Here is a 27,552-nt window from a genome sequence, read left to right as displayed (position 1 = left end):
TCTAACTTTTCAAAGAAAGTCTCAGTCAGACGGACCTCATGGTCATCTGCCTGCAGTGCCAATTCAGTCTCCTCTAGGGGAGCTGGTTTGATCGTGGCCTGATTCATTATACATTCAGGAAACTGCAGGGGACCTGCCCTGTTTCTCTGACCTCCTGCAGTCTCTCTTTCTCTACTGGGGAAGCTACCACCTTCGTCCCCGCCAGATCATTACCTAGGAGCAGAGTCAACCCCGTCCACAGGCAAACTAGGGGCAATCCCTACGGTCACCAGTCCCGAAACTAGGTTGCACTCCAGGTGCACCCGGTGTAAAGGTACACTGCCCTCCAATACCATTCACCACCATTCTGGTGTTTATTGCACTCTCTGGGGGAAGGTCAGTCCTTTTCCCAGTAAAAAAACAATCTAGTCGCCCCCGTGTCCCCGAGAATTACTATGGGCTTGCTGGCCCCGCTCGAGGGGTATAGTGTTACTCTCCCTTCAGACACAAAACCTTGATAACCTTCAGGAATCCTATTAAATTTTCCTGCACTTGCAGCCGCAAGCTTCCTGGGTCTCACTCTTACTGCAGTTAAAGCCAGATTGTTCTGCTGTGCTTTCCATCAGGGTACCTTCTCCTTCACTGAGCGGGTGGGCTCTTTAGTTTTTCCCTTTAGTTTCCAGCAGTTAGCTCTTAAATGCTCTGCTTTATTACAATGGAAGCACACAGGTCTCCGGGTCTCACTCCAACTTACATCACCTTCCTTTTTGGTTGGAGGAGGGCCCCCTGTGTCTCCTGCTTTTGTTTCCCTCCCAGGACTGCTTGAACTTCTATCACCTTCCCACCCTTTGTCCTTTTCGGATTTGTGGGGGTGATTAGGAAAGGTTTTCCCCTGGTAAACCGACTTATAAATAAGAGCAAACTCATCAGCCAGTACTGCAGCTTGCCGGGCTCTATGAACCTTCTGTTCCTCTACATGTATCTTTATGGAGAGTGGGAGAGAGTTTTTAAATTCCTCGAGCAAAATTACTTCTCTGAGATTTTCATAGCTGAGCTGCACTTTAAGAGCCCTCAGCCACTGGTCAAAAGCCAGCTGCTTATTTCTCCAGGTAAGTTTGATCAGTTTGCTTCTTGAGGGTTCTAAACTTTTGGCGATAGGCTTCTGGTACCAACTCATATGCCCCGAGGATAGCATTTTTTATCAGTTCATAATTTGATGAACTCTCATCTGGCAACAGGGAATAAACCTCATGGGCTTTTCCGGTTATCTTGCTTTGTAACTGGAGAGTCTCGGCCTCAGCTGGCCACTTTAACTGCTTTGCCAGTTTTTCAAAGACACAAAAATCGCTTCCAAGTCTCCCTCATTGAATTTCAGGATCAGTTGGGAAAGTTTTAACAATTCTGTACCCAGCCCTGAATTACACTCCTCCATATTGGCTATGCTTTCACTGGGGTTACTCTGTTGCCCCCTAGTTAAATCAAGTTGCCTCAGCTCTCTCCACATTCCTTCTAAAAGGCGCTTGCTTTCTCTCTCTCCTGTCTTTCTTTTTCTCTTTCCTCAAATGCAAGTTTCCTCTATTCCAATTGTATCTTTGCTAGCAATACTCTGTCTGAGTCTACTTCTAACCCTGTTTCTGCTTCTTCAGATGCAAGGGAAAAATGGCTGGCCACTAGTCTTAGGAGTTCAGACTTCAGACTTGCCACGTACAGTGATCCCACACTGCTCAGCCATTTTCCTCAACTCCTCCATAGATAGTGCTTTTAACTTATCCCAAGTTACTTCACCCTGGCTTGGGGAGCTACTAGCTTCAGTCGCAGACATGTTAGTATTCTAGCACACAGAACCACAAGAAAACCTGTACTGAAATCTTTTCTCTTTTTGATTGTGATCAATTTGGCTTCCCACTTCCAATTTCTCATTTATTTGTGGGTCAAATTTCAGATGAGCCCCCAAATTTCTGTTACGACCAGGTGAGATAAGAGTCTAGGGGTTCCCTCTCAGCCTTTGCCTGGTCTAACCGTGACAGGGTTTATTTTTAAAAACACTGCGTTTTTAGCATTCCCCCCCACCGCCCCACCCCCAACTCAGTGAATCATTGTTCACTGCTTTGTAATTGTAAGGCAAAGAAATCAGACAGGTTTTCTTAGATTCAAACAAGAAAGGTGGAAGTTTATTGATCTTAAACTCTAATTCGATTAATGACTACGAGTACGCAACGCGACCATGCTAGCATGCCTCTTCGATAAGTACACACGCAGATAGAGACAGAAAGAGTAGAAGGAATAAAGGGGAAAAGTTTGAGGCAATATCTGGTAGTTATTTACGGTCCTTTAAGCTCAATGTGGAGTCTTTGGTTGCCAGTAAGTCTTGCTGTTCGTTGGGGCTCAGAGCACGCTTCAATTTGTTTCAATGTAGGAGTCTTTTCTCTCGAGGTTGAAACAACTTCAGTGGGTCCGGAGGCTTGTGAGAAAGCGCCAGCCAGAAGAGAGGCTGTCTTGTTCCAAGTTTAGTTACAATCTGCAGTCTGAGCAAACTGTCCTGTGAGCGCATTTCAAAACTCCAAGTTGGACAGCATGTGACTAACTGTTTGAAATCCACAAACACAGGAGTTTGTTTAAAGTTCTCAGTTGGGGGGGGGGGGTGCGTGTATTGCTGTCTCTTACACCGACGAGATATGGAGATATGGATTACCATTGCCCAGCCCAATCTCTTAACTGAATCAGTGAGCAATTCTTTTGTCTTTCCAAAAACTGTCTCTTAGTATGCAAATGTCCTGCAGCCTGGTGTCTTGTGACCTCTTTTTAAAAAAACAAGTCATTTCTTCACTCTAGCAACAGTTTAAAATTAATGTTCATATGACAAAATTAATATGCCTCGTTCTTGGCAGGTGGGGGGCTTCAAGATAACGTTCACTGGAACACAGGCCAAGGACAGAAATGTGGGCATGAGAGCAGGGGTGCTTGTTGAAATGGCAAGCAACCGGAAACTCAGGGTCATGCTTCCAGACTAAGCAGAGGTGTCCCGCAAAGCAGTCACCTAATCTGTGTTTGGTCTCCCCAGTGTAGAGGCCACCGCATTGTGAACAGCGAATATAGTATACTAAATTGAAGGAAGCAGAAAGTAAATCGCTGCTTCACCTGAAAGGAGAGTTTGGGGCCTTAGATGGCGAGGAGAGAGGAAGTAAAAGGGCAGGTATTACACATCCTGTGATTACATGGGAGGGTGCCATGGGAAGGGGATGAGGTGTCGGGGGTGATGGAGGGAACGATCCCTTCGGAATGCTGACAGGGGAGGGGAGGGAAAGATGTGGTCGGTGGTGGCATCATGCTGAAAGTGGCCGAAATAGCGGAGGATGATCCTTTGGATGTGGAGGCTTGTGGGATGGAATGTGAGGGCAAGGAAAAAGGGGTGAGGGAGAGTGCCTGAGTAGGACTGGAACAAGGAATATTCGACATATCCCACAAAAAGACAGGCATAACTAGCACCCAAGTGGGTACCCAGTTTCCAGGCCCTAACTGCCTCCTGTTCATTAAGGACGTCCAATCTCCCGACACCTGCATCCCCCACCTGGACGGTCTGAGGACTCTCTGCTTCTTCCTTGAACAGAGACCATCTACAACATACATTGCAGCAACGCACCAAGGTTCCTTCGACAGCACCTTCCAAACCTGCAACCTCTACCAGCTAGAAGGACAAGGGCAACAGTTGCATGGGAACACCAACAACTGCAGGTTCCCCTTCAAGCCACACACCACCCTGACCTGGACCTGGATCGACATTCCTTCACTGTCGCTGGGTCAAAATCCTGGCATTCCCTTCCTAACAGCACTGTGGGTGTACCTATCCCACATGGACTGCAGTGGTTCAAGAATACAGCTCATCAACACCTGCTCAAAGACAATTTATGGATGGGCAATAAATGCTGGCCTGGTCAGCGAGGCCCATATCCCACGAATGAATTTTTAAAAAATCCACCACCACCTTCCTCCGCCTGACTGAAATTATTCTCACACTGAACTTCTCCTTCAACTCCATTCACTTCCTTCAAATAAAAGGTGTTGCCATGTACCCAACCTCTTTTTCCAGTACATTGATGATTGTATCGGTGCTGCTTCCTGCTCTCACCCCAAAGTGGAAAATTTCATCAACTTTGCCTCCAATTTCCACCCTTCTCTCACTTTTACATGGTCTATTTCCGACACTTTCCTTCCCTTCCTCAACTTCTCTGTCTCCATCTCTGGGGATAGGCTGTCTACTTTCATTATAGGCCCACCGACTCCGACGGCTACCTAGACTACACTTCCTCACACCCTGTTTCCTGTAAGGACTCCATCCCATTCTTCCAGTTTCTCCGCTTACAGCGCATCTAGTCTGATGATGCAACCATCCACAAAATCGCTTCTGACATGTCTTTTTTTTTCCTCAACTGATGAATTCCCCCCCCCCCCCCACTGGTTGACAGGGCCCTCAACCACGTCCAACCTATTTCCCGCTCTTCTGCCCTCACCTTTCCCCACCCTCCCAGAAATGCGACAGGGCTCCCCTTGTCCTCACTTTCCATTCCACCAGCCGCCACATCCAAAGGATCATCCTCCGCTATTTCAGCCACTTCCAGCGTGATGTTACTATCAAATATCTCCTATCTATCTCTTCCCATCAGCATTCTGAAGAAACCATTCCCTCCACGACACCCTGATCCACTCCTCTATCACCCCCGACACCTCGTCCCCTTCCCACAGCACCTTGCCATGCAATTGCAGGAGGTGTATTACCTGCTTTTTTACCTCCTCTCTCCTCACCATCCGAGGCTCCAAACACTCCTTCAAGGTGAAGCAGTGATTACTTGTACTTCCTTCAATTTAGTATACTGTATTCATTGCTCACAATGCGGTCGCCTCTACATTGGGGAGACCAAATGCAGATTAGGTGACCGCTTTGCAGAACATCTCCACTCAGTCCGAAAGCATGACCCCAAGCTTCCGGATGATTGCACCCCTTGCTCTCATGCCCACATATCTGTCCTTGGCCTGCTGCAGTGTTCCAGTGATCATCAACGCAAGCTCGAGAAGCAGCATCTGATCTTTCGATTACGCATTCTACAGCTATGCGGACTCAACCTTAAGTTCAACACTTTCAGAGCATGACTGGCCTTTTTAAAAAAAAATTATTTTACATTTTAACCATGTGCCTATTTTTCATGTGGACAGAGCTACACATTATTTTGCCATTAACACTCTCTCTGGACTAATGCTTTGTCTTTCACCACAAGCATTAACACACTCTTTGCCTTTGTCCCATGACAGCTGTTATTTAATCTCTCCTGCCCTCTGCCCTATCACACACCTTCCCTTTTATTCCCTTCCCCAACAAACCCTCTTTCCCTCTTTACTTGCTTAAAACCCAATTCTTTTCTAGACTTTGCCAGTTCTGATGAAAGGTCACAGTCCTGAAACATTAACTCTGCTTCTCTCTCCACAGATGCTGCCTGGCCTATCAATTGCATTGAAATCCCTGAGCCAGAAGGTGTTGATTCAAGTCCCACTCCAGGACTTAAGCACATGATCTAGACTGACCCACCAGTGCAGTACTGAGGACTGTTGCACTGGCCATCCTTTGAATGAGACATTAAAAAGAGGCCATGTCTGCAAGTTCCAAAGGGTCGGGTTGATATTAAAGATCCCATGGCACTATTTCAAGAGCATAATTTAGATAGCTTTGTGCAAATAATTTTTCCTCAGTCAACATGACCATCAAAAATGTGTTGCCTGGTGATTTGTGGTATCGCATGCATGCAACAGGCTCAGCATTTGCCATATAACAAGTTACTGTGCTTTATAGTAATTCTTTGCATGTGAAGCACTGATATTTCTGAGATGTGATTAAACGTCAAGTCTTCTCGTAAAAATTAAGTTACGGTTCGTTTGCATATTTTTAAATGAAAAACAGGTTTTAATTCTTCTGCACTCTGAATTACTTAAATCGCTCGTATCATTTTTTAAAAAATTTAATCTTTACATTGTCAGGCACGTGGCCAATAAGCATGATTGAAATTGACAATTTTAAGCTCCATGATGTTTGTTCAAAAGGCATTGTACTGGTTAGATCTACAAAAATCTGAACCAGGAACAACAATTTGAAAGTAAACTAAATTAACAGGACTATATGGATTAGAAAAACATTACATTTCTTGCTCTCAAGTTGTGAACGATGTTGACAAAGCAGCATTTATTGCCCATCCCTATTTGTTCGATAACAAGCTTTCTTCCTGAGCAACTGATTTTTACAACTGCATGGTTTGCTAGTCTGCTTCAAGGATACCAAGGTACAACCACAGAGTCCATAGTTGTAGTCACTTGTAGGCCAGATAGTGTTTGTAGGTATGGCAGGTTTCCTTCACTGAATAACATTGGTAAACCAAATGGATTCCAATAATTTTAGCAAGTCCACAAATTTAATTTCACAGTTTGCCATGGTAGAATTAGAACTCAATCAGGGTGACCAGAGGACATTGGAAAGGGGGGTGGCCTGTGATTTTCACCCAAACTGGGTGAAGACCAGGCTCTAGCCCATAAGAGACACAAAGCCACATAATGAGCCACTGTGGCAGCCCTTCATGTGGTCAGCCACTGTGTGGCATTGCTGGACACCTGGGGAAGGTCCATATGCAGTGAATGGAGAATTGGGGGAGGAAATAAAAGCAAAATAGGAGAACTTGAGGTAGATAAGACAGCAGCAGAATGGAGTTCCCACAAAGATGAATGCTTAGATTTTCATTGTAGTTTATTAATAATTTCAAACAGGTTATTGTTTTATTGCTGTTTGCTGGATCTTGCTGAATGCAAAATGGTTGTTTATTTAGTTTGATTTATGTTTGAGACACACTATTAACGCTAATCAAGTAGTTCTTTATTCCAGTCAGTTACACTGTATACAAACTTGGGGCACTGGCTAACTTTTCATATATGTTCAGTCCTGCGTTGCTAAATGTAAAATAATCATATTTCCAGCACTCTAACCTGTACATACAAGCAGATAAAAAAGGACAAGAAAAGCCCCATCAAGCCCATCAATGCACACTCAACCCATTAGACAGTGCAACCTCATATACTACCCTCCCCAACTGTTTGTAAGGCTAACTACTGAGAGAAGGGGAAAAACCAGTGACCAATTTCAGGAAAAACGCTGGGAAATTCTTCCCGACTCCCGAAAGCCTTGTTAAGCAAGCTCCAGACGTGTAGAAAGTCAATAAATCGATCAAGGGAGCAGGTAGCTCCATTTTCTTGTTGAGGGTCAAGTTTTCCTGACAATGATTTATAATGAATGGCATTGCAATCTGAGTGGGTGCTTTGAATCTATTAGATCAACCTTCCCTTGGTCAATGTGATTCTGCAGCATGAGTGGAGTTCTGAAAAATATGCTAAAATAGAGCAACAGCTGGACAAACCAAAATAGTGTCTCAAAGGAATTTCTCTCTTTATATTGATCTTGAAGTCAAGTACCCAAAAGTACCAGTTGCCCTCTGATACCTCACCCAAGTGACCAATTATTGCTACACGAGGATCAATGGTGTGCAGACAGGTTTTTGATAGGGGGGTGGTGGGGGGTCACAGCTGATCATCTCACCTGATATCCACATCACACTCCCTATATTTGATGAATAGCAATCAGGAGTGGAAAGCTTGGCTGATTTTCCTCTCTATAAGAGGAGCAATTGTAGAATTCTACTGCCTTAGACTTTAAAGTCAGCAGCTCCCAAGTGCTGATTTCCGTGGAGGCTACTAAGATGTCACTGGAGCAGAGTATGTGATGTCCTGAGCACTAACCTCTGCAGCTTGATCCAGGAGACATTTTTGCCGACTCCTTTGAGCCTATGGCTGATCCAGCAACTGGAGTACCAAGTGTGAGAGCTCCAAGCCAACAGTGCAGCTGAGCAGCAATGCTGGCACCAGTTGATCGTCTCTGCTCCTGCAGCAAGAACAATGGTGAGGAGTGCTGGCGCAGAGGGTTGAAACAGGGGATGGGAAGAGCCAGCCAAAATTCAGAAAGGCGAAACCCAGTGCAACCATGGAGCTCTCTATTATCTACCAGCTTCCACACTCCACCTGCAAGGGGTGCCCTCTATTACAGCTAATAAATTCCCTATATATAATTTACTAATTCCACTGGCAGTGCTATTTATAAACAGACTAGGTGCATTATCTGAGCCAAGTAATTACCTGCTGTAGGATGTGTGTGACTGCAATCGCCGATGATACTGGGACTGATTTCATCACTGCAGGAGGCTGTGTCATCTGCTGCTGCTGACCACTTGGTAAAAGTGACGTCAGTGCCACTTCGCCAGAACCAACACTCGAACTGGACACTGCCGGTTTGATATTTTTTCCTATGTTAAAAAGGATGCGTGGTCATTAATAGAAGTATGTGCGAGAGATGAACTATAAAACCGTGAAGAGCAAAATTGCACAAGTGTGTGTGTGTGCGCAAATGAAGCTAGAAGAAAATGAAAGGCCTGCTACTAAATCAAAGTGCAACCTTCCCTTCCTGTCATTCTCATCCCTCATTCTGAGCGAAGATATATTCCAACACCATCCCGTACCCCTAGCAACACGATACTGCTGACAGACAGAATTTACAAAAAGAAAATGGGCAACAAGAGCTTCCAGCTTGTTTCTACTTTATTTAATAAAAATCCACTGTTTCCATGGACTTTTACATCGAGTTAACAAAAGTGATAGACTTCTAAAAGCTAACGGACCAATATGCATGTCGCATTCCTGGCTCAATTTCCAACACTGGCACCAATGATGTGTTTTTTTTTTAAACATACGAACATAGGAATTAGGAGCAGGAGTAGACCACTTGGCCCTTCGAGCCTGCTCCGCCATTCAGTAAGTTCATGGCTGAATGGATTACTCCACATTTCCACCTACCCCTGATAAACTTCCACCCCCTTGCTTATCAAGGATTTAACCACCTCTGCCTTAAACATATTCAAAGACTCTGCTTCCACTGCCTTTTGAGGAAGAGAATTCCAAAGACTCATGACCCTCTGAGAGAAAAAGTTTCTCCTCATCTCTGTCTTAAATGGGTGACCCTTATTTTTAAACAGTGACTGCTAGTTCTAGATTCTCCCACAAGGGGAAACATCCTTTTCACAATCACCCTGTCAAGACCCTTCAGGATCTTATATGTTTCAATGGAGGATGTTCCCGATGGCTAGGGATTCCAGAACCAGGGGTCACAGTCTCAGGATTCTCTGATACCACACCCAAGTGATCAATTATTCCTACATGAAGCTCAATGGTGTGCAGACAGGTTTTTGATAGGTTGGCCAGGGGGGGGGGGGTCACACCTGATTGTGTCCTCACCCGATATGGGGTATGTCATTTAGAACAGAGATGAGGAGAAATTTCTTCACTCAGAGGGTGGTGAACCTGTGGAATTCTCTACCACAGAAGGCAGTGGAGGCCAAGTCATTAAATATATTCAAGGAGATAGATATATTTCTTAATGCTAAAGGGATCAAGGGATATGGGGAGAAAGCGAGAACCGGGTACTGAATTAGACAATCAGCTATGATCTTTTTTGAATGGCGGAACAGGCCCCAAGGGGCCTCCTGCTCCTATTTTCTATGTTTCTATGACATCGCCTCTTACTCTTCTTAATTCCATTGGATACAAGCCTAGCCTGTCTAACCTTTCCTCGTAAGACAGCCCGTCTATTCCAGGTATTAGTCCAGTAGACCTTCGCTGTACTGCCAACGCATTTACATCCTTCCTTAAATAAGGAGACCAATACTGTACACAGTACTCTAGATGTGGTCTCAACAATGCCCTGTATAGCTGAAGCATAACCTCCCTACTTTTGTATTGATTTCCCCTCATAATAAACGATAACATTCAATTAGCTTTCCTAATAACGTGCTGTGCCTGCATACTAACCTTTTGCGATTCATGCACTAGGACACCCAGATCCCTCTGCATCTCAGAGCTCTGCAATCTCTCACCATTTAGATAATATACTTTTTCATTCTTCCTGCCAAAGTGGACAATTTCCCACATTACAGACCATTTGCCAGGTCTTTGCCCACTCACTTAACCTATCCATATCGCTTTGTAGCCTCCTTATGTCCTCTTCACTTCTTACTTTCCTACCTATCTTTGTGCCATCGGCTAATTTAGCAACCATACCTTCGGTCCCTTCATTTAAATCATTTATATAAATTGTAAAAAGTTGAAGCCCCAGCACAGATCCCTGTGGCACACCGCTCGTTACATCTTGCCAACCAGAAAATGACCCATTTATGCCTACTCTGTTTTCTATTAGCTAGCCAATCTTCTATCCATGCCAATATGTTACCCCCTACACCAGGAGCTTTTATTTTCTGCAATAACCTTTGATGTGGCACCTTACCAAATGCCTCCTGGAAATCTAAGTACAGTACATCCACTGGTTCCCCTTTATCCAGAGCACATGTAATTCCTCAAAGAACTCCAATAAATTGGTTAAACATGATTTCTCTTTCACAAAACCATGTTGACTCTGCCTGATTTTTCTAAATGCCCTGCTATAACATCTTTAATAATAGCTTCTGACATTTTCCCTAAAACAGATGTTAAGCTAACTGGCCTGTAGTTTCCTGCTTTCTGTCTCCATCCCTTTTTGAATAAAGGAGTTACATTTGCTATTTTCCAATCTAATGGAAACTTCTCTGAATCTTGGGAATTTTGGAAAATTAAAACTAAGGCACCAGCTATCTCACTAGCCACTTCTTTTAAGACCCTATGATGATGTCCATCAGGACCTGGGGACTTGTCAGCCCGCAGCTCCAACAATTTGTTCAGTACCACTTCCCTGGTGAGTGTAATTTTCAGTCATGGGATGTGGGCATTGCTGGCTAGGACAGCATTTATTGCCCATCCCTAATTGCACTTGAGAATTGGTGGTGAGCTGCCTTCTTGAACCACTGCAGTCCAGGTGGGCTAAGTATGCAACAGTGAAGGAATAGCAATATAGTTCCAAGTCAGGATAGTGTATGGCTTGGAGGGGAACTTGCAGGTGGTGGTATTTCCATGCATCTGCTGCCCTTGTCCTTCGAGGGTAGAGGTCACTGGTTTGGAAGGCGCTGGCTAAGGAGCTTTGGAGAGTTGCTGCAGCGCATCTTGTAGATGGTACACACTGCTGCCACTGTGCGTTGGTGGTGGAGGGAGTGAATGTCTGTAGATGGGGTGCAAATCAAGCTGGCACCTTGAGCTTCTCGAGTGTTGTTGGAGCTGCACCCATCCAGGCAAGTGGAGAATATTCCATCACACTCTTGACTTGTGCCCTGTAGATAGTGGGCAGGCATTGGGGAGTCGGGAGGTGAGTTACTCACTGCAGGATTCCTAGCCTCTGACCTGGTGGTGTAGCCACGGTATTTATATGGCTACTCCAGTTCAGTTTCTGGTCAATGTTGATAGTGGGGGATTCAGCGATTGTAATGCCATTGAATGTCATGGGGAGATGTTTAGATTTTCTCTTGTCTGAAATAATCATTGCCTGGCACTTGTGCGGCACGAATGTTAGTTGTCACTTATCAGCCCAAGCCTGGATATTGTCCAGGTCTTGCTTCATTTCTACGCGGACTGCTTCAGTATCTGTTGAGTCATGAATGGTGCTGAACATTGTGCAATCATCAGCGAACATCCCCACTTCTGATCTTATGATGGAGGGAAGGTCATTGATGGAGCTGCTGAAGATGGTTTGGCCTAGGACACTACTCTGGGGAACTCCTGCAGTGATGTCCTGGAGCTGAGATTATTGACCTCCAACAACCACAACCATCTTCCTTTGCACTAGGTATGACTCCAACCAGCAGGGAATTTTCCCCCTGATTCCCATTGACTCCAGTTTTGCTAGGGCTCCTTAGAGTCATACAGTTATACAGCACAGAAATAGGCCCTTTGGGCTAAAGGCCTGCTCTGGTATGAAGTTGAAACCCGACCCAACCACATCCAACCCGAACCCGGCCCGGGCCAGAGTCCTTTGATTTTTTCCCGCGCCCGACCCAACCACCCTAATAAAATTAATTTTGAAGATTACTTCCCTCCCTGAGCAAAGCAGCACTGTGTCCACATCCAGTCCGACCCGAGCCAATCCCAAATGCCTGACCCGACCCAAACCGAACTGCACACGACGTCGGATCTTGTCGGGTTCGGGTCGGGTAGCCATGCTTTACTTCGGCCCATTATGTCCACGCCTGCCCTCAAGCTCCTTGATGCCAGACTTTGTCAAATGCTGCCTTGATGTCAAGGGCAGCAACTCTCACCTCACTTCTTTTGTCCATGTTTGAACCAAGCCTGTAATGATGTCAGGAGCTGATTAGATTAGAGATACAGCACTGAAACAGGCCCTTCAGCCCAACGAGTCTGTGCCGACCATCAACCACCCATTTATACTAATCCTACACTAATCCCATATTCCTACCAAACATCCCCACCTGTCCCTATATTTCCCTACCACCTACCTATACTAGTGACAATTTATAATGGCCAATTTACCTACCAACCTGCAAGTCTTTTGGCTTGTGGGAGGAAACCGGAGCACCTGGAGAAAACCCACGCAGACACAGGGAGAACTTGCAAACTCCACACAGGCAGTACCCAGAATCGAACCCGGGTCCCTGGAGCTGTGAGGCTGTAGTGCTAACCACTGCGCCACTGTGCCGCCCAGGGCTGAGTAGCCCTGGCGGAACCCAAATTGAGCGTCACTGAGCAAATTATTGCTAAGCAAGTGCCGCTTTATAGCACTGTTGATGACACCTTCCGTCACTTTACTGACAATCGAGAGTGGAATGATGGGGCGGTCTTGTCCTGCTTTTTGTGTACATGACATATCTGGGCAATTTTCCACATCGCCGAGTAGATGCCAGCGGCTAGTTCTGGAGCACAGGTCTTCAGTACTATTGCCGAAATGTTGTCAGGGCCCATAGCCTTTGCAATATCCAGTGCCTTCAGTCATTTCTTGATATCACGTGGAGTGAATAGAATTGGCTGAAGACTAGCATCTGTGATGCTGGGCACTTTAGGAGGAGGCAGACATGGATCATCTACTCAGTCCTTCTGGCTGAAGATTGTTGCAAATGCTTCAGCCTTATCTTTTGCACTGATGTGCTGGGCATCCCCATCATTGAGAATGGGGATATTTGTGGGTGCCTCCTCCTCCAGTTACTTGTTTAATTGTCCACCATGATTCACAACTGGCTGTGTTACAAAATAGGCTATAGAGAATAGTATTACTTGGTTTTTTCATTTTATTGCTGTTTTCTGGCTCAGAAACCTCTCTACCTCAGAATCGACACTTTAGCTTTCTCAAGAGGTAGGTTGCAGGAATTTAGTGCAGATGCAGTGGTTAACTGCAGCACAGGGTGACTGCAGGTAGTTGAAAACATTATCTGGTACTGAATTGAACAAGAAGCCAGTCAGACCACAAAAGCCAATCCATAGAGTCCCTGTGCCAGGCTGTTCGTGTCCCAGCCAAGTTCTGGTGCACATCACCACAGACAGACCATAGGATAAATGTGGACTGACTCATTTGAAGCTGCACCACTACCGTCTTTGTAACAACACAGCTTAAACGTTAAAGCAGGCACACAATCAACACCTGAAAAGTACCCTAAACTGGCCTGTAATTAAATAAGAACGTTTCCCCTGAACCGCTTTTACATATAACCCAAGGAGAAGCATGCTAGTTTAGTAGATAGTTGTGAGCAAGCAAAAGGCAGACTTCCAAAATCTTACAGCTAGTGAGAATTTGCTGGCTTCAGTTCTCAATTACTAAAATAACGGAAACAAATGCAAGTGTTTAAGTTCTGCTCTAACATACATAGATCTATAGTTTGTCAGTTTGTTTGTGTAAAAAGGGCAGGCAGTGTCAAAGGGAATAGTAAACAAAAATTACAAATATCTGATGATGACAAGTGAGAATTCAAGGCACACAAGTGCAAATCACTGAATGCTGCGTCAATTTTCCTTTTCACATGCATGTAAAATTCCAATCAATACCCAATATGCAAGTTTTCCACACTTGCTGCAGAAGCATTTTCTCCTACGCGCCCCCCCCCCCCCCCGCCAAACACACACACATATATATATATATATATATATATATAGTGGCTGGGCTGGACTTTCTAATGTCAGCTTCCTACTCCAGAGCTGCCCCTAAAACTACCGAAATGCTGCCACCTGGAGGCTTTTGAAAAAATGACCAGGAAAACTGGGCTGGATTTTACTTCCCTGTCGCAAAAAAATGGCAGCCCAGATCGCCACGATCTTCTGCGCAGGGCTGCCGCTCCCACCCAATCACATGATGGGGGTGGCCTCGGTGACGCCATGAACGGCGTCAACTGTCTCTGCGCAGTCGCTGACACCATTTTTAAAGGGCTGCCAGCCCTGTTCAGAGAATGCAGAGTTGCCCCACCACTCACTACACTAAAAATAAATGTTTGGCCCGTTCCTCCCAATACACAGAAATTGAAGAGTTGACCCCTTCTCCCCTCTCACAACTGCACAAAAATCACCCCTCCGCACCCCCCCCTCCCCCACCCCCCAAACACTAAAATTGCAGAGCTGACCCCATTCCCTCCCCCTCTGGCCCACACTACACTAAAAATGCTCTGATCTCCCCTTCCCACCTCGGTGGCAGTAGATTTCCCTGGACGGGAAAGTGAAGGCACGAGTGCCGCTCATCGCACTGAAGATCCGGATCTGAAAGTAAGATCGCGGGGAATTGGATTTAAATGCATGCATAAAGCTAATTTTAATATTTAAAGTCAGGTCCTGTCGCTGAGCGGCAAGGGGGCCACCACAGAGCCTTGCCGCTGCCAGGAAGATCAAGTCTGGCAATTCTGGCATCGGGTTCCATGGCAGGCCGCTGTCCCTGCGATCCTCCGCCCCCTGCCACAGAGCCAAAAATCGGGAGCTCAACAAAATTCAGCCCCTTATATTCCAAATTGCAGACCAATTACCGAGATTCATCAACTTAAACCTCGATCACTTAAAAATTTCCATGACAATAAAAATATCTTCGTGTAATTTTCTGCCTCTTTCCCACTCTCGTTCGTGTTCATCTATGTCTTTGCCTGCCACTCGCTGTCTGCTTACAACTCACGAGCTATGCTCATTTTAGTGTCTGCATCTCCATTTCTGCCCAGGTCTCCCCTTTGCCTTTTCCCTGCACGTTTCCCAAAAATCTTGTACGGCTCTCACATATATTCCTATACTGACGCACTCAATGTCTGTCCCATGCCTTTTTAAAAGTAATGCCTCATCCCCTTCACTGCCCACTATGTATAAAATATATTGAGATTTAGTCCAATGGGATTTTTTTTTCTTTTAAAACACTGAGCTATTTGTCTGATTTCACTCACCAAAGACTGTTTCCCCAGAGGAAATGATCCAATAAAGGACAAAATGCAGCAAGTAATAAAAGAGAAATAAAGAAAGTTTGGAAATGAAAGGATAAAGACACTGGGGTTAGTCGCAAGCCGAGTTTCTTTTGCCTTTACTGGAAATCGGAAAATAACTGGCCTCAAGCTAGCTGACTTTTTAAACTCGACCAAGTTGTAGAATCTTACTTACACATAGGAGTTACTGCTAATAACTACATCAGAGAGAACAAAAAAAAAGTGTTTGATGGACAGTCCAATGCCCTCTTCACATATTATTCAGAAAAGTGTCACCTTGGATAGCTATTGTTACTGTAATCCCTAAAGGGTTAAATATTCAGCAAGCTTGCTTCTCACAAGGAATGCTCCTTTGGCAAGTCTGTGAGGATTCTGTACTGCAATGCTTCAGAACACACAAGGGAGACGAGTTGGCAGCAAAATGGATCGGATCACACTGCCACTATAAAACTGGATTCACTCTACATTAAATACAAATCAACTGAGCTTTTAAATAATTTTCTATTCCTTCTCACTCTGCAATTTTTCGTCCTGAAGGCAGTGGCACATGCAACAAGGTCGCTGCTCACCTTACAGCACTTCACCTGGATAGCCATTTAGCATTGGCAAATTTTAGACAGTTAATGTTTGCAGGCCCTTCGACTATGGAAGCCTTCACAGTTGAACCCGACTCTGTCACCCAATGCCCGTATTGCCCAAATTTTTTTTAAGCAGGTGCCAGTGGATGCCAATCAATAGATCTTTCTGCTGTTCCACTGCTCCTCAAGCTAGAGGAGCCAAGACTAATTGTGGCACACACCTCAAAGGAACCTAAAGGGTAACATAAATGGGCTAAAACTGGATTAGCAACAAAGAACAGATATTAAGTGTCCACATTATCACAGTAAATCTATTATAAACTGGCACTAGATCAGCTTACAAAGTTTCTAAGCCTCTCAGGCTCTGTGACCTACTGGTGCGAAATTGCAGGTGGTGACTGAAAGAGAATGCTTTTGAGACTCCAATTACTTAAAAAAAAATCAAAAATAAATCTCCCTTTAGTATCTCAGCATGTAACTGGAATTTCATAAACTTGCTTTCTTTTAAACTCAAGCCACCTTGGGAGGATACTTACCAGAGCTGAAGTACTCAGAAGCCAGCTCCGAGTCGAGTGCAGTGATGGCCGGACTTTCTGGTGACTGTCTCTTTTCCTGTGTCATTTGGATTGGGACTGCCATCTGACTGAGGTCAATAGTGGGCTGCCGAGATTTAGACTCCAGCTTCTCTTTTCCTATACCAAGTACAAAAGAAGAAATCGCCTAAAATCATTTCCATCAGCCCACTTGGTTCCACATTAAGATCGATTCAAACAAACTTCTCAAAAGTCGTGTGCGTTAAATCAAAGATTGCACGTGTAAACATTTCAGCAGGAGTTACTGGATAGCAATCTCGAGCGGATTGGCTGATTTCTTCACACCAGGTCAGGTCAGCTGAGTCAGAGCAGACCAAAGACCACTACAGATGGCTATCCACTGACGTCTGCTGCAATGTGTGTGTGTATTGGGGGCGGGGGGCAGAGATTGATTAAACACACACTCATGAAAGTACAAGGAGATAAAGTCACGGGGTTGGAGTTAAAAAAGTAAATACGCAACAATTATACAATAAATTTGTATAAAGCGATGGGAAAGTCACAGTTTGTATACTTTTAGGCACCCTATTAAAGTAAGGGCATTCAAGCCATAGAGAATACAGAGCACAGATTTTCCATAGTGACACTAGGGATGGGAAACTATACTTATAAAGGACAAACTTGAGATGCTGGGACAACTTTCACTGCAGCAAAGAAGACTGTAAGAAGATTTAATAAAGGTTTTCAAATTGGGAAAGGTTTTAGTAAGGTGAATCTGAAGACTCCTTCCTCTGTTTAGGAAGTTAGTGACAATGGTTCATCAATTTAAAATTATCAAGAGGAGAAAGGTTCGGAGAAGTTTCTTTATACAGAATGCTGCTGGAGCATGGAATGCTTTGCTAAAGGAAGTGGTTGAGGCAGAAACCATTGCATCTTTTAAGAAAAAACTGAATATTCAAAACAGGAAAATACAAGGCTACGGTGAGACAGCAAGAAGGGCAGTAGGATTAGTTTTAGATTGCTGCAGCAAGAACTGGCACTTACACAATTGACAAATGACCTGTGCTGCAAAATAATTGAGATACTCCAACAAATTACTCACAAATCAATCATTGGCAATGTAGGTCAGGCTACTTACTTGAAATAGAACAGAAGCCATCATCTATTTCCAACATTCTGTCCTTTTTGTCAAGGTACAAACAACTTCTAGTGGTACATATTTTAAGTAATAAAGCCATTCCTGGAGTTAAGGTAATAGAGGTAAGATGGCTCCTGGGCTGTAAGCTCCCTAGCTGTTCAAATCTATCTATGACCATCTGCTCTCATTCTTAGTGTTTTCTCCCCCAAATCTACCCTCTTAAACTGTTTAAACTCCCCTGGTTTCTTAAACAGTTCATTTTAGCCCTAACTACAAGCTAACAGCTAGTTTATGTTACCTGGGCCCACTGCCCTCCCCAAGCCATACCTGCTCTTTGTTTTCTCAACCAAATTGATCGCAGTCCGGATGAAACTGAAAAGTACAGCTGGTGATACATTGATCTCCAATCCTGCTGTCTTCACCGTCCAGAATGTCCGCGGCCATGGCGTGCGGTAAGTCCATTGAAGAGGAGGAGGAGCAGGGACCCTAGGGAAGCCTTGTGAAAAGGTGCCCTGAACACCCAAAAATCCACAAACGGCTCCTCGGCCGCAATTTCAAAACGCCCGCGGGAGATGGCTCGGAGAGCATCTGCAGCGCACTGTCGGCAATGCTGGTACCAGCGCACGAGGATGTCGCTCACCTCCCGAAGGACGCGGAGGAGATTTCCAGGCGTTGATGCTGGGAACTGAGGAAATGGCTTATTACCTGCACCCCCTCTCCCCACCCCCTCTCCCCTTCCCCGGTCCACTCTCTCAGCTCACGCACCCCCCCCACCGCACCCCCCTCAAAACCCCTTCCCAGCCGCCCCCCGCACCATCTTCCCCCTGCACCCCCACTACCCCCTTACAGCCCCCTTCCCAGCTCCCCCTCGCACCCCCTTCCTTCCGCCCCTTCCCCTTGCACCCCCTCCTCCCACCGGCATCATCCTACACCTGTGTAGGGGCCCTAACAACCCCACTGCCTTGTGGGCATCTCGGGAGAGACCAAGGCTAAGGGAGTAAACCCGAACAGAAAATCCGGAGTGGAACCCCGTAGGCGGTCATGTGTCACCTTTGGCATGTTTCCGGCAGTTCCTGCAGCCATACCGGTGCCAAACGTCGTGCTCTGCACTCCTTTGGACCCCACCAGAAAGGTTGAGAGGGGGGGTTTTGACGATTGGGCAACTCTCAACCTCCACACATTTGCCTAGGCATGCGCCATGGAGAGGTCACTCCATAGTTGCCTCACAGCAACTGAAACAACACGGAAGGCAGCAGTTACGGGTTATAAGTCCAGCTAAATTGGCGTAGAGATTGGGCGCCACGGGTTGCCTTTGTCGGTGAGAGAGGTCATCGCACCTCACTGGACAGCTACCGCCTGACTCAAACCGGGCAGCCCCCGGTCAATAAGGTTCTGACCCACCACAGTCCACCTGCTTCAATGGGTGCTTGAGCTCAGGGTCATTGCCCGAAAGGTGGACAGCAACACCGCACCAAACAACATGAAAAAAGGAAAGGTACCATCCCTTCGCTTTGCAAGCTGGAACGTCAGAACTGTGTGTCTTAGCCTGTCGGAAGACCTTACACAAATCAACGATTCTCAGAAGACCGCCATCATTAACAACGAGCTCAGTAGACTCAATGTAGACATTGCAGCACTTCAGGAGACACGCCTCCCCGCGAGTGGATCTCTAGCAGAACCAGACTACACCTTCTTCTGGCTGGGCAGGGATCCTGAAGAACCAAGACAGAATGGAGTGGGCTTCGCCATCAGAAACTCCTTGCTCAGCATGATAGAGCCTCCCTCAAATGGCTCGGAATGCATACTGTCCATCCGACTGCTCACCACCTCTGGCCCAGTACACTTACTCAGCATTTATGCTCCAACACTCTGCTCCCCACCTGAAGCTAAAGACCAGTTCTATGAGGAACTCCATATCATTAGCAGCATTCCCAACACCGAACACCTATTCCTGCTGGGGGACCTTAACGCCAGGGTTGGGGCCGACCATGACTCATGGCCCTCCTGCCTTGGGCGCTATGGCGTTGGAAGGATGAATGAGAACGGGCAGAGACTGCTTGAGTTGTGTACCTATCATAACCTCTGCATTACCAACTCGTTCTTTCACACTAAACCCTGTCACCAGGTTTCATGGAGGCACCCAAGATCGCGTCGTTGGCACCAGCTAGACCTCATCGTCACAAGGCGAGCCTCCTTAAACAGTGCTCAAATCACACGCAGCTTCCACAGTGCGGACTGCAACACCGACCACTCCCTGGTGTGCAGCAAGGTTAGACTCATTCCAAGCAGAAGGGTCACCCGCGCATCAACACGAGCAGAATTTCTCATCCACAGCTGTTACAAAAATTTCTAAATTCACTTGTAACAGCCCTTCAAAACACTCCCACAGGGGATGCTGAGACCAAGTGGGCCCACATCAGAGACGCCATCTATGAGTCAGCTTTGACCACCTACGGCAAACGTGCGAAGAGAAATGCAGACTGGTTTCAATCTCATAATGAAGAGCTGGAACCTGTCATAGCTGCTAAGCGCACTGCACTGTTGAACTACAAGAAAGCCCCCAGCGAGTTAACATCCGTGGCACTTAAAGCAGCCAGAAGCACTGCACAAAGAACAGCCAGGCGCTGCGCAAATGACTAATGGCAACACCTATGCAGTCATATCAGCTGGCCTCAAACACCGGAAATATCAGAGGAATGTATGATGGCATTAAGAGAGCTTTTGGGCCAACCATCAAGAAGATTGCCCCCCTCAAATCTAAATCAGGGGACATAATCACTGACCAACGCAAACAAATGGACCGCTGGGTTGAGCACTACCTAGAACTGTACTCCAGGGAGAATGTTGTCACTGAGACTGCCCTCAATGCAGCCCAGCCTCTACTAGTCATGGATGAGCTGGACGTACAGCCAACCAAATCGGAACTCAGTGATGCCACTGATTCTCTGGCCAGCGGAAAAGCCCCTGGAAAGGACAGCATTACCCCTGAAATAATCAAGAGTGCCAAGCCTGCTATACTCTCAGCACTGCATGAACTGCTATGCCTGTGTTGGGACGAGGGAGCAGTACCTCAGGACATGCGCGATGCCAATACCCTCTATAAAAACAAAGGTGACTGCGGTGACTGCAACAACTACCGTGGAATCTCCCTGCTCAGCATAGTGGGGAAAGTCTTTGCTCGAGTCGCTTTAAGCAGGCTCCAGAAGCTGACTGAGCGCGTCTACCCTGAGGCACAGTGTGGCTTTCGTGCAGAGAGATCGACCATTGACATGCTGTTCTCCCTTCGCCAGCTACAGGAGAAATGCCGTGAACAACAGATGCCCCTCTACATTGCTTTCATTGATCTCACCAAAACCTTTGGCCTTGTCAGCAGACGTGGTCTCTTCAGACTACTAGAAAAGATTGGATGTCCACCAAAGCTACTAAGTATCATCACCTCATTCCATGACAACATGAAAGGCACAATTTAACATGGCGGCACCTCATCAGACCCCTTTCCTATCCTGAGTGTCGTGAAGCAGGGCTGTGTTCTCGCACCCACACTCTTTGGGATTTTCTTCTCCCTGCTGCTTTCGCATGCGTTCAAGTCTTCTGAAGAAGGAATTTTCCTCTACACAAGATCAGGGGGCAGGTTGTTCAACCTTGCCCGTCTAAGAGCTAAGTCCAAAGTACAGAAAGTCCTCATCAGGGAACTCCTCTTTGCTGACGATGCTGCTTTAACATCTCACACTGAAGAGTGCCTGCAGAGTCTAATCGACAGGTTTGCGGCTGCCTGCAATGAATTTGGCCTAACCATCAGCCTCAAGAAAACGAACATCATGGGGCAGGACGTCAGAAATGTTCCATCCATCAATATTGGCGACCACGCTCTGGAAGTGGTTCAAGAGTTCACCTACCTAGGCTCAACTATCACCAGTAACCGGTCTCTAGATGCAGAAATCAACAAGCGCACGGAAAAGGCTTCCACTGCTATGTCCAGACTGGCCAAGACAGTGTGGGAAAATGGCGCACTGACACAAAAGTCCGAATGTATCAAGCCTGTGTCCTCAGTACCTTGCTCTATGGCAGCGAGGCCTGGACAACGTATGTCAGCCAAGAGCGACGCCTCAATTCATTCCATCTTCGCTGCCTCCGGAGAATACTTGGCATCAGGTGGCAGGACCGTATCTCCAACACAGAAGTCCTCGAGGCGGCCAACATCCCCAGCTTATACACACTACTGAATCAGCGGCGCTTGAGATGGTTTGGCCACGTGAGCCGCATGGAAGATGGCAGGATCCCCAAAGACACATTGTACAGCGAGCTTGCCACTGGTATCAGACCCACCGGCCTTCCATGTCTCCACTTTAAAGACGTCTGCAAACACGACATGAAGTCCTGTGACATTGATCACAAGTCATGGGAGTCAGTTGCCAGCGTTCGCCAGAGCTGGCGGGCAGTCATAAAGGCGGGGCTAAAGTGTGGCGATTCGAAGAGACTTAGCAGTTGGCAGGAAAAAAGACAAAAGCGCAAGGGGAGAGCCAACTGTGTCACAGCCCGGACAAACAAATTTTTCTGCAGCACCTGTGGAAGAGCCTGTCACTGTAGAATTGGCCTTTATAGCCACTCTAGGCACTGCTCCACACACCACTGACCACCTCCAGGCGCTTACACATTGTCTCTCGAGATAAGGAGGCCAAAGACGAAAGCCATTCCTGGAGTACTTCACTGAATAAAGGATTATAAATAGCTTTTCAAAGTTTATTTTGGCAATCAGCACTCAATTATAGCTAGCGATGAGGTGAAATTTGTAGGTAATTCTTTCTGACTATGGTACCAACTCATTCTTTTAGTTCTCTCCTTGCCATACAGCCCCTTGTCTCAGCCCATCTCAGTCATAGAATCATAACGGCTCAATGAGTCCATGACAGATCTCTGTGGAGAAATCCAATCAGTTCCATTTCCCAATTCTATCCCCGTAGCCCTGTAGGTTTAGTTCCCTTAAGTATCCATCCAATTTCCTTTTGAAATCTATGCCTGAATAGCCAAAGTTGGAAAAAAAGAAATTAGCCAAGCTTATTTCAAGCCTTTGCACACTGAAGGCCTGCTCGGGTCTGCAAAAAAAAAAGCCTAACCCAAGCCCGACAGAACCACATCTGACCGGAGCCTGACCCGGCCATCAGTTAACTTACCTTCCATTTTTTACTTTCTTGTTGATCTCCACAAGCTTAAAATAACAAAACCACTTTTCTAGTCCAAAAATTTAATTTACAGCAGAGCCACTTACCCGTGATACAGTGTGTCCGACCCAGCCCGACCCGAGCCCGAATAGACACAGGTTGTCTGGTTCGGTTCGGGTCGAGTAGCAGGTCTTTATTGCACACTACACAGTCAGAGTGGGACTCGAAGGAGCCTGAGAACGTATTGCCCAACCTATTTTCCTTGGGAAAGGTGCATGGCATGGGTGGAGCTAAAGGAATGGGGAGGGGAGGAAAGACAAAGGCACTCACCATCACAGGTTCAAATTAAATGTAATTAAAGTGCCAGTGGATGGCAAAAATCAGAAGTATTGAATTCAAGTCTTTCTGGTAAATTCTTTCATGGGCAGAGAAGCCGAGAGAGGCACAGCGCCAGCACATTAAGATACAACCACCATTAAAATAAAAGCGCTGATGAGTGCAGAAACAGATGGGAAAAGGCTTTTTGGGAGCATGGTGACTTGAACTGGGTGAGGGGGTGGCGGAATAGTTATTGGGATTCGTTAACTCTGGAGTTTCAGTAATTCAGGCATCAGCAGGACCTGAGCTTACTGTAGCAGTCCAAGATTAATAGTAAGTTAAAGGATTTTTTTGATGCAAATAGTTTGTTACTGTGACGCGGTTTACTTCAACATCCCTGTTCGCAAACTAAAAACTTTTCTGGCTAAGGGAGACAAAGGTTTCCTTAAATCTGTCAGCAGTTCGTAGAATTTGCCCACAATTCCACCATCATAATACTTCTCCCCACTTTGTTGGAGGATGAAACTAGCAGTAAAAATTGAGATGCACACCTGTCTGCTGGAGTTCCAGCAGCGCTTTAATTGTGGAGGTTGCTGATTGGGGTTCCCCAGAAACATCTTGGTAGATGGTGTCCATGGCAACTTCATGTTCTGCCCAATCCTGGCTCCTTGATGAAATGACATGAACCACTTGTTGAGAGTCTGCAATTAAAAAGCACAAGTTTATTAAATCCGTGGGACCTCACAATTTTAACTTTCACTTTGCTAAACAAGAAGTCCATATGGTTAGGACATTATGTTGCAGCTGGCACACAAAGTCAAACACTTTCTCTTCCCTTATACATATACAGAGGAAGCTTTTCTGATGGCTCAGTTGAGAATGGTAGTGTGCAGTTCAGCTGCACAGACCAGAAGGTTGAATTCCCAGTTTGGGCCGAGTTCATTGATCACAGCTGGTTTAGCTGTGAGGAGACTACAATCCGCCTAAATACTCCTCAGATGGAGAAAGTCAGCCAGGATCCTGTTCATGATCTCCATCCAGGGAAACAGGCTGGGAAGTATCAGCGTGTGGATGTTATGTGACAACGGGATGGGAAAATATTTAATTGGGGGAGGGGGAATTACAATGCTATTAGGCAGGAACTGGGGAGCAAAAATTGGGAACAGATGTTCTCAGGGAAATGCACGACAGAAATGTGGAGGTTGTTTAGGGAGCACTTGCTGCGACTGCTGGACAGGTTTGTCCCAATGAGGCAGGGAAGGGATGGTAGGGTGAAGGAACCTTGGATGACAAGAGATGTGGAACAGCTAGTCAAGAGGAAGAAGGAAGCTTACGTAAGGTTGAGGAAGCAAGGATCAGACAGGGCTCTAGAGGGTTACAAGGTAGCCAGGAAGGAACTGAAGAATGGACTTAGGAGAGCTAGAAGGGGACATGAAAAAGTCTTGGCGGGTAGGATTAAGGAAAATCCCAAGGCGTTCTACACTTATGTGAGGAACAAGAGGATGGCCAGAGTGAGGGTAGGGCCAATCAGGGATAGTGGAGGGAACTTGTGCCTGGAGTCAGAGGAGGTAGGGGAGGTCCTAAATGAATACTTTGCTTCAGTATTCACTAGTGAGAGGGACCTGGTCGTTTGTGAGGACAGCGTGGAACAGGCTGATATGCTCGAACAGGTTGAGGTTAAGAGAGAGGATGTGCTGGAAATTTTCAATGATATGAGGACAGATAGGTCCCCGGGGCCAGACGGGATATACCCAAGGATATTATGGGAAGCGAGGGAAGAGATTGCTGCGCCTTTGGCGATGATCTTTGCGTCTTCACTGTCCACTGGAGTAGTACCGGATGATTGGAGGATGGCAAATGTTGTTCCCTTGTTCAAGAAAGGGAATAGGGATAACCCTGGGAATTATAGAACAATCAGTCTTACGTCGGTAGTGGGCAGATTATTGGAGAGGATTCTGAGAGACAGGATTTATGATTATTTGGAAAGGCATGGTTTGATTAGAGACAGTCAGCATGGCTTTGTGAGGGGCAGGTCATGCCTCACAAGCCTTATTGAATTCTTTGAAGATGTGACAAAACACATTGATGAAGGAAGAGCAGTGGATGTGGTGTATATGGATTTTAGCAAGGCGTTTGATAAGGTTCCCCATGGTAGGCTCATTCAGAAAGTAAGGAGGCATGGGATTCAGGGAAAGCTGGCTGTCTGGATACAAAATTGGCTGGCCCACAGAAGTCAGAGGGTGGTAGTAGATGGAAAGTATTCAGCATGGAGCTCGGTGACCAGTGGTGTTCCACAAGGATCTGTTCTGGGACCTCTGCTCTTTGTGATTTTTATAAATGACTTGGATGAGGATGTGGAAGGCTGGGTTAGCAAGTTTGAGGATGACACGAAGGTTGCTGGAGTTGTGGATAGTGTGGAAGGCTGTTCTAGGTTGCAACGGGACATTGACAGGATGCAGAGCTGGGCTGAGAAGTGGCAGATGGAGTTCAACCTGGAAAAGTGTGAAGTGTTTCATTTTGGAAGGTCGAATTTGAATGCTGAATACAGGCTTAAAGACAGGATTCTTGGTAGTGTGGAGGAACAGAGGGATCTTGGGGTCCATGTCCATAGATCGCTCAAAGTTGCCACCCAAGTTGATAGGGTTGTTAAGAAGGCGTATGGTGTGTTGGCTTTCATTAACAGGGGAATTGAGTTTAAGAGCCGCGAGGTTATGCTGCAGCTATACAAGGCCCTGGTTCGACCACACTTGGAATACTGTGTTCAGTTCTGGTCGCCTCATTACAGGAAGGATGTGAAAGCTTTAGAGAGGGTGCAGAAGAGATTTACCAGGATGCTGTTTGGACTGGAGGGCATGTCCTACGAAGAAAGATTGAAGGAGCTAGGGCTTTTCTCATTGGAGCGAAGAAGGATGAGAGGTGACTTGATAGAGGGGTACAAGATGATGAGAGGCATAGATAGAGTGGATAGTCAGAGACTTTTTCCCAGGGTGGAAAGGGCTATCACCAGGGGGCATAATTTTAAGGTGATTGGAGGAAGGTTTCGGGGAGATGTCAGAGGTAGGTTCTTTACACAGAGAGTGGTGGGTGCGTGGAATGCGCTGCCAGAGGTGGTAGTAGAAGCAGATACATTAGGGGCATTTAAGCGACTCTTGGATAGGTACATGGATGATAGTAGAATGAAGGGTAGGTAGTTAGTTTGATATTGGAGTAGGTTAAATGTTCGACACAACAGCGTGGGCCGAAGGGCCTGTACTGTTCTATGTTCTAACTGGATCATCTTTAATTACCCCCATGATCAAATATCCCACTAATACTCACCATTTTGGCTCCCAGAAAAGGAATACTTAGCCAAAGGTTGTTGGAGGACAGCTGCCACCCTTAGAACCAATTCCCCTTTGCCTGAACGTGTACTTTCAAAGTGAAGAGGTGAGAAAATTGATGTATTTGTTCAGGAAAAACAGTGGGCACAAGAGTAAGCCATTCAGCTCCTTGAGGCAGTTCTACAATTCAATCAGTTCATGGCTGATCTGTACCTCAACTCCATTTACCCCCCTTGAACTGCTCCCTGACTTCACTCTGAAACTCTAACTTTAAGATTAAGCCTCCTTGCTCTGGATTTCCTACCTGAGGAAATAGCTTTTCAATATCTACTCTATGAAACCTGATCACTTTAAACACCTCAACTGGATCACTCCTCAATCTTCTAAACTGAAGGGAATAGAAGGCACATTTATGCAATATACCCTTGCAATTTAATTCTTTAAGCCACAGTATAATTCTGGTGAATCTATGCTGCATCCGTTCCAAGGCCAATATATCCTTCCTGAAATGCATGCCCAAAACTGAATGCAATCCTCCAGTTGAGGTCTAAACAAGGTTCTGTAAAACTAAGTGTCATTTCCCTTCCTTTGTATTCCAGTCCCATTGAGATAAAGTCCAATGGTATATTAACCTTTTTGATTACTTTTTGACCCTAAGTGTATTTTGCAGTGACAGTGCTCCTCTTACAGTGATGTTCAAAGCCCCAACACAAAAGCAATAATTTGGGGAAATATGCAAGCACTTTGTAAGGACAATGACGAATGGGGCCACATTTACTTAATTTCCTTTCTTGATGAAATTTACAAACTTCTCTTAACACAAGATAACTCAGCTAGGTACTACTGATCTGACTTTACCATACAAAGCATGAATATAGCACATTTCACTCTTCAACAAAGCCTTAACAGCCAATGAATTGGTCACTGTTGTAATGCAGGGAAACACAGCTGCAAATGTGCACACAGCAGAGGCTCACAAACAGCCATGAGATGAGTAACTAGACAATTTTGGTTGAGGTATAAATACTGATCAGCAAACTGGGGAGAGCTCTCCTGCATTTCTTTGAATAGTGCCATGGGATTA

At 45.9% G+C, this 27,552-nt stretch overlaps 1 protein-coding gene across 6 annotated transcripts in view; it reads right to left on the bottom strand.

Moving 5' to 3' along the window:
* Positions 1–27,552, bottom strand: part of emsy (EMSY transcriptional repressor, BRCA2 interacting) — a 99,054-nt gene that overhangs the window by 13,875 nt on the left and 57,627 nt on the right. For all 6 annotated transcript variants that reach the window (XM_068033096.1, XM_068033099.1, XM_068033101.1 and 3 more), the window contains 3 exons: positions 23,700–23,849; positions 16,537–16,692; positions 8,197–8,363 (listed from right to left, as the gene is read on the bottom strand). In XM_068033096.1, the coding sequence (XP_067889197.1) occupies positions 8,197–8,363; positions 16,537–16,692; positions 23,700–23,849 (473 nt within the window). The remainder of the gene's footprint in view (positions 1–8,196; positions 8,364–16,536; positions 16,693–23,699; positions 23,850–27,552) is intronic.

The sequence above is a fragment of the Heterodontus francisci genome, chromosome 6, assembly GCF_036365525.1.
Source record: "Heterodontus francisci isolate sHetFra1 chromosome 6, sHetFra1.hap1, whole genome shotgun sequence".
Lineage (NCBI taxonomy): Eukaryota > Metazoa > Chordata > Chondrichthyes > Heterodontiformes > Heterodontidae > Heterodontus > Heterodontus francisci.
The sequence above is the reverse complement of the archived record's forward strand: the minus strand, read 5'-3'. Positions and strand labels throughout refer to the sequence as shown.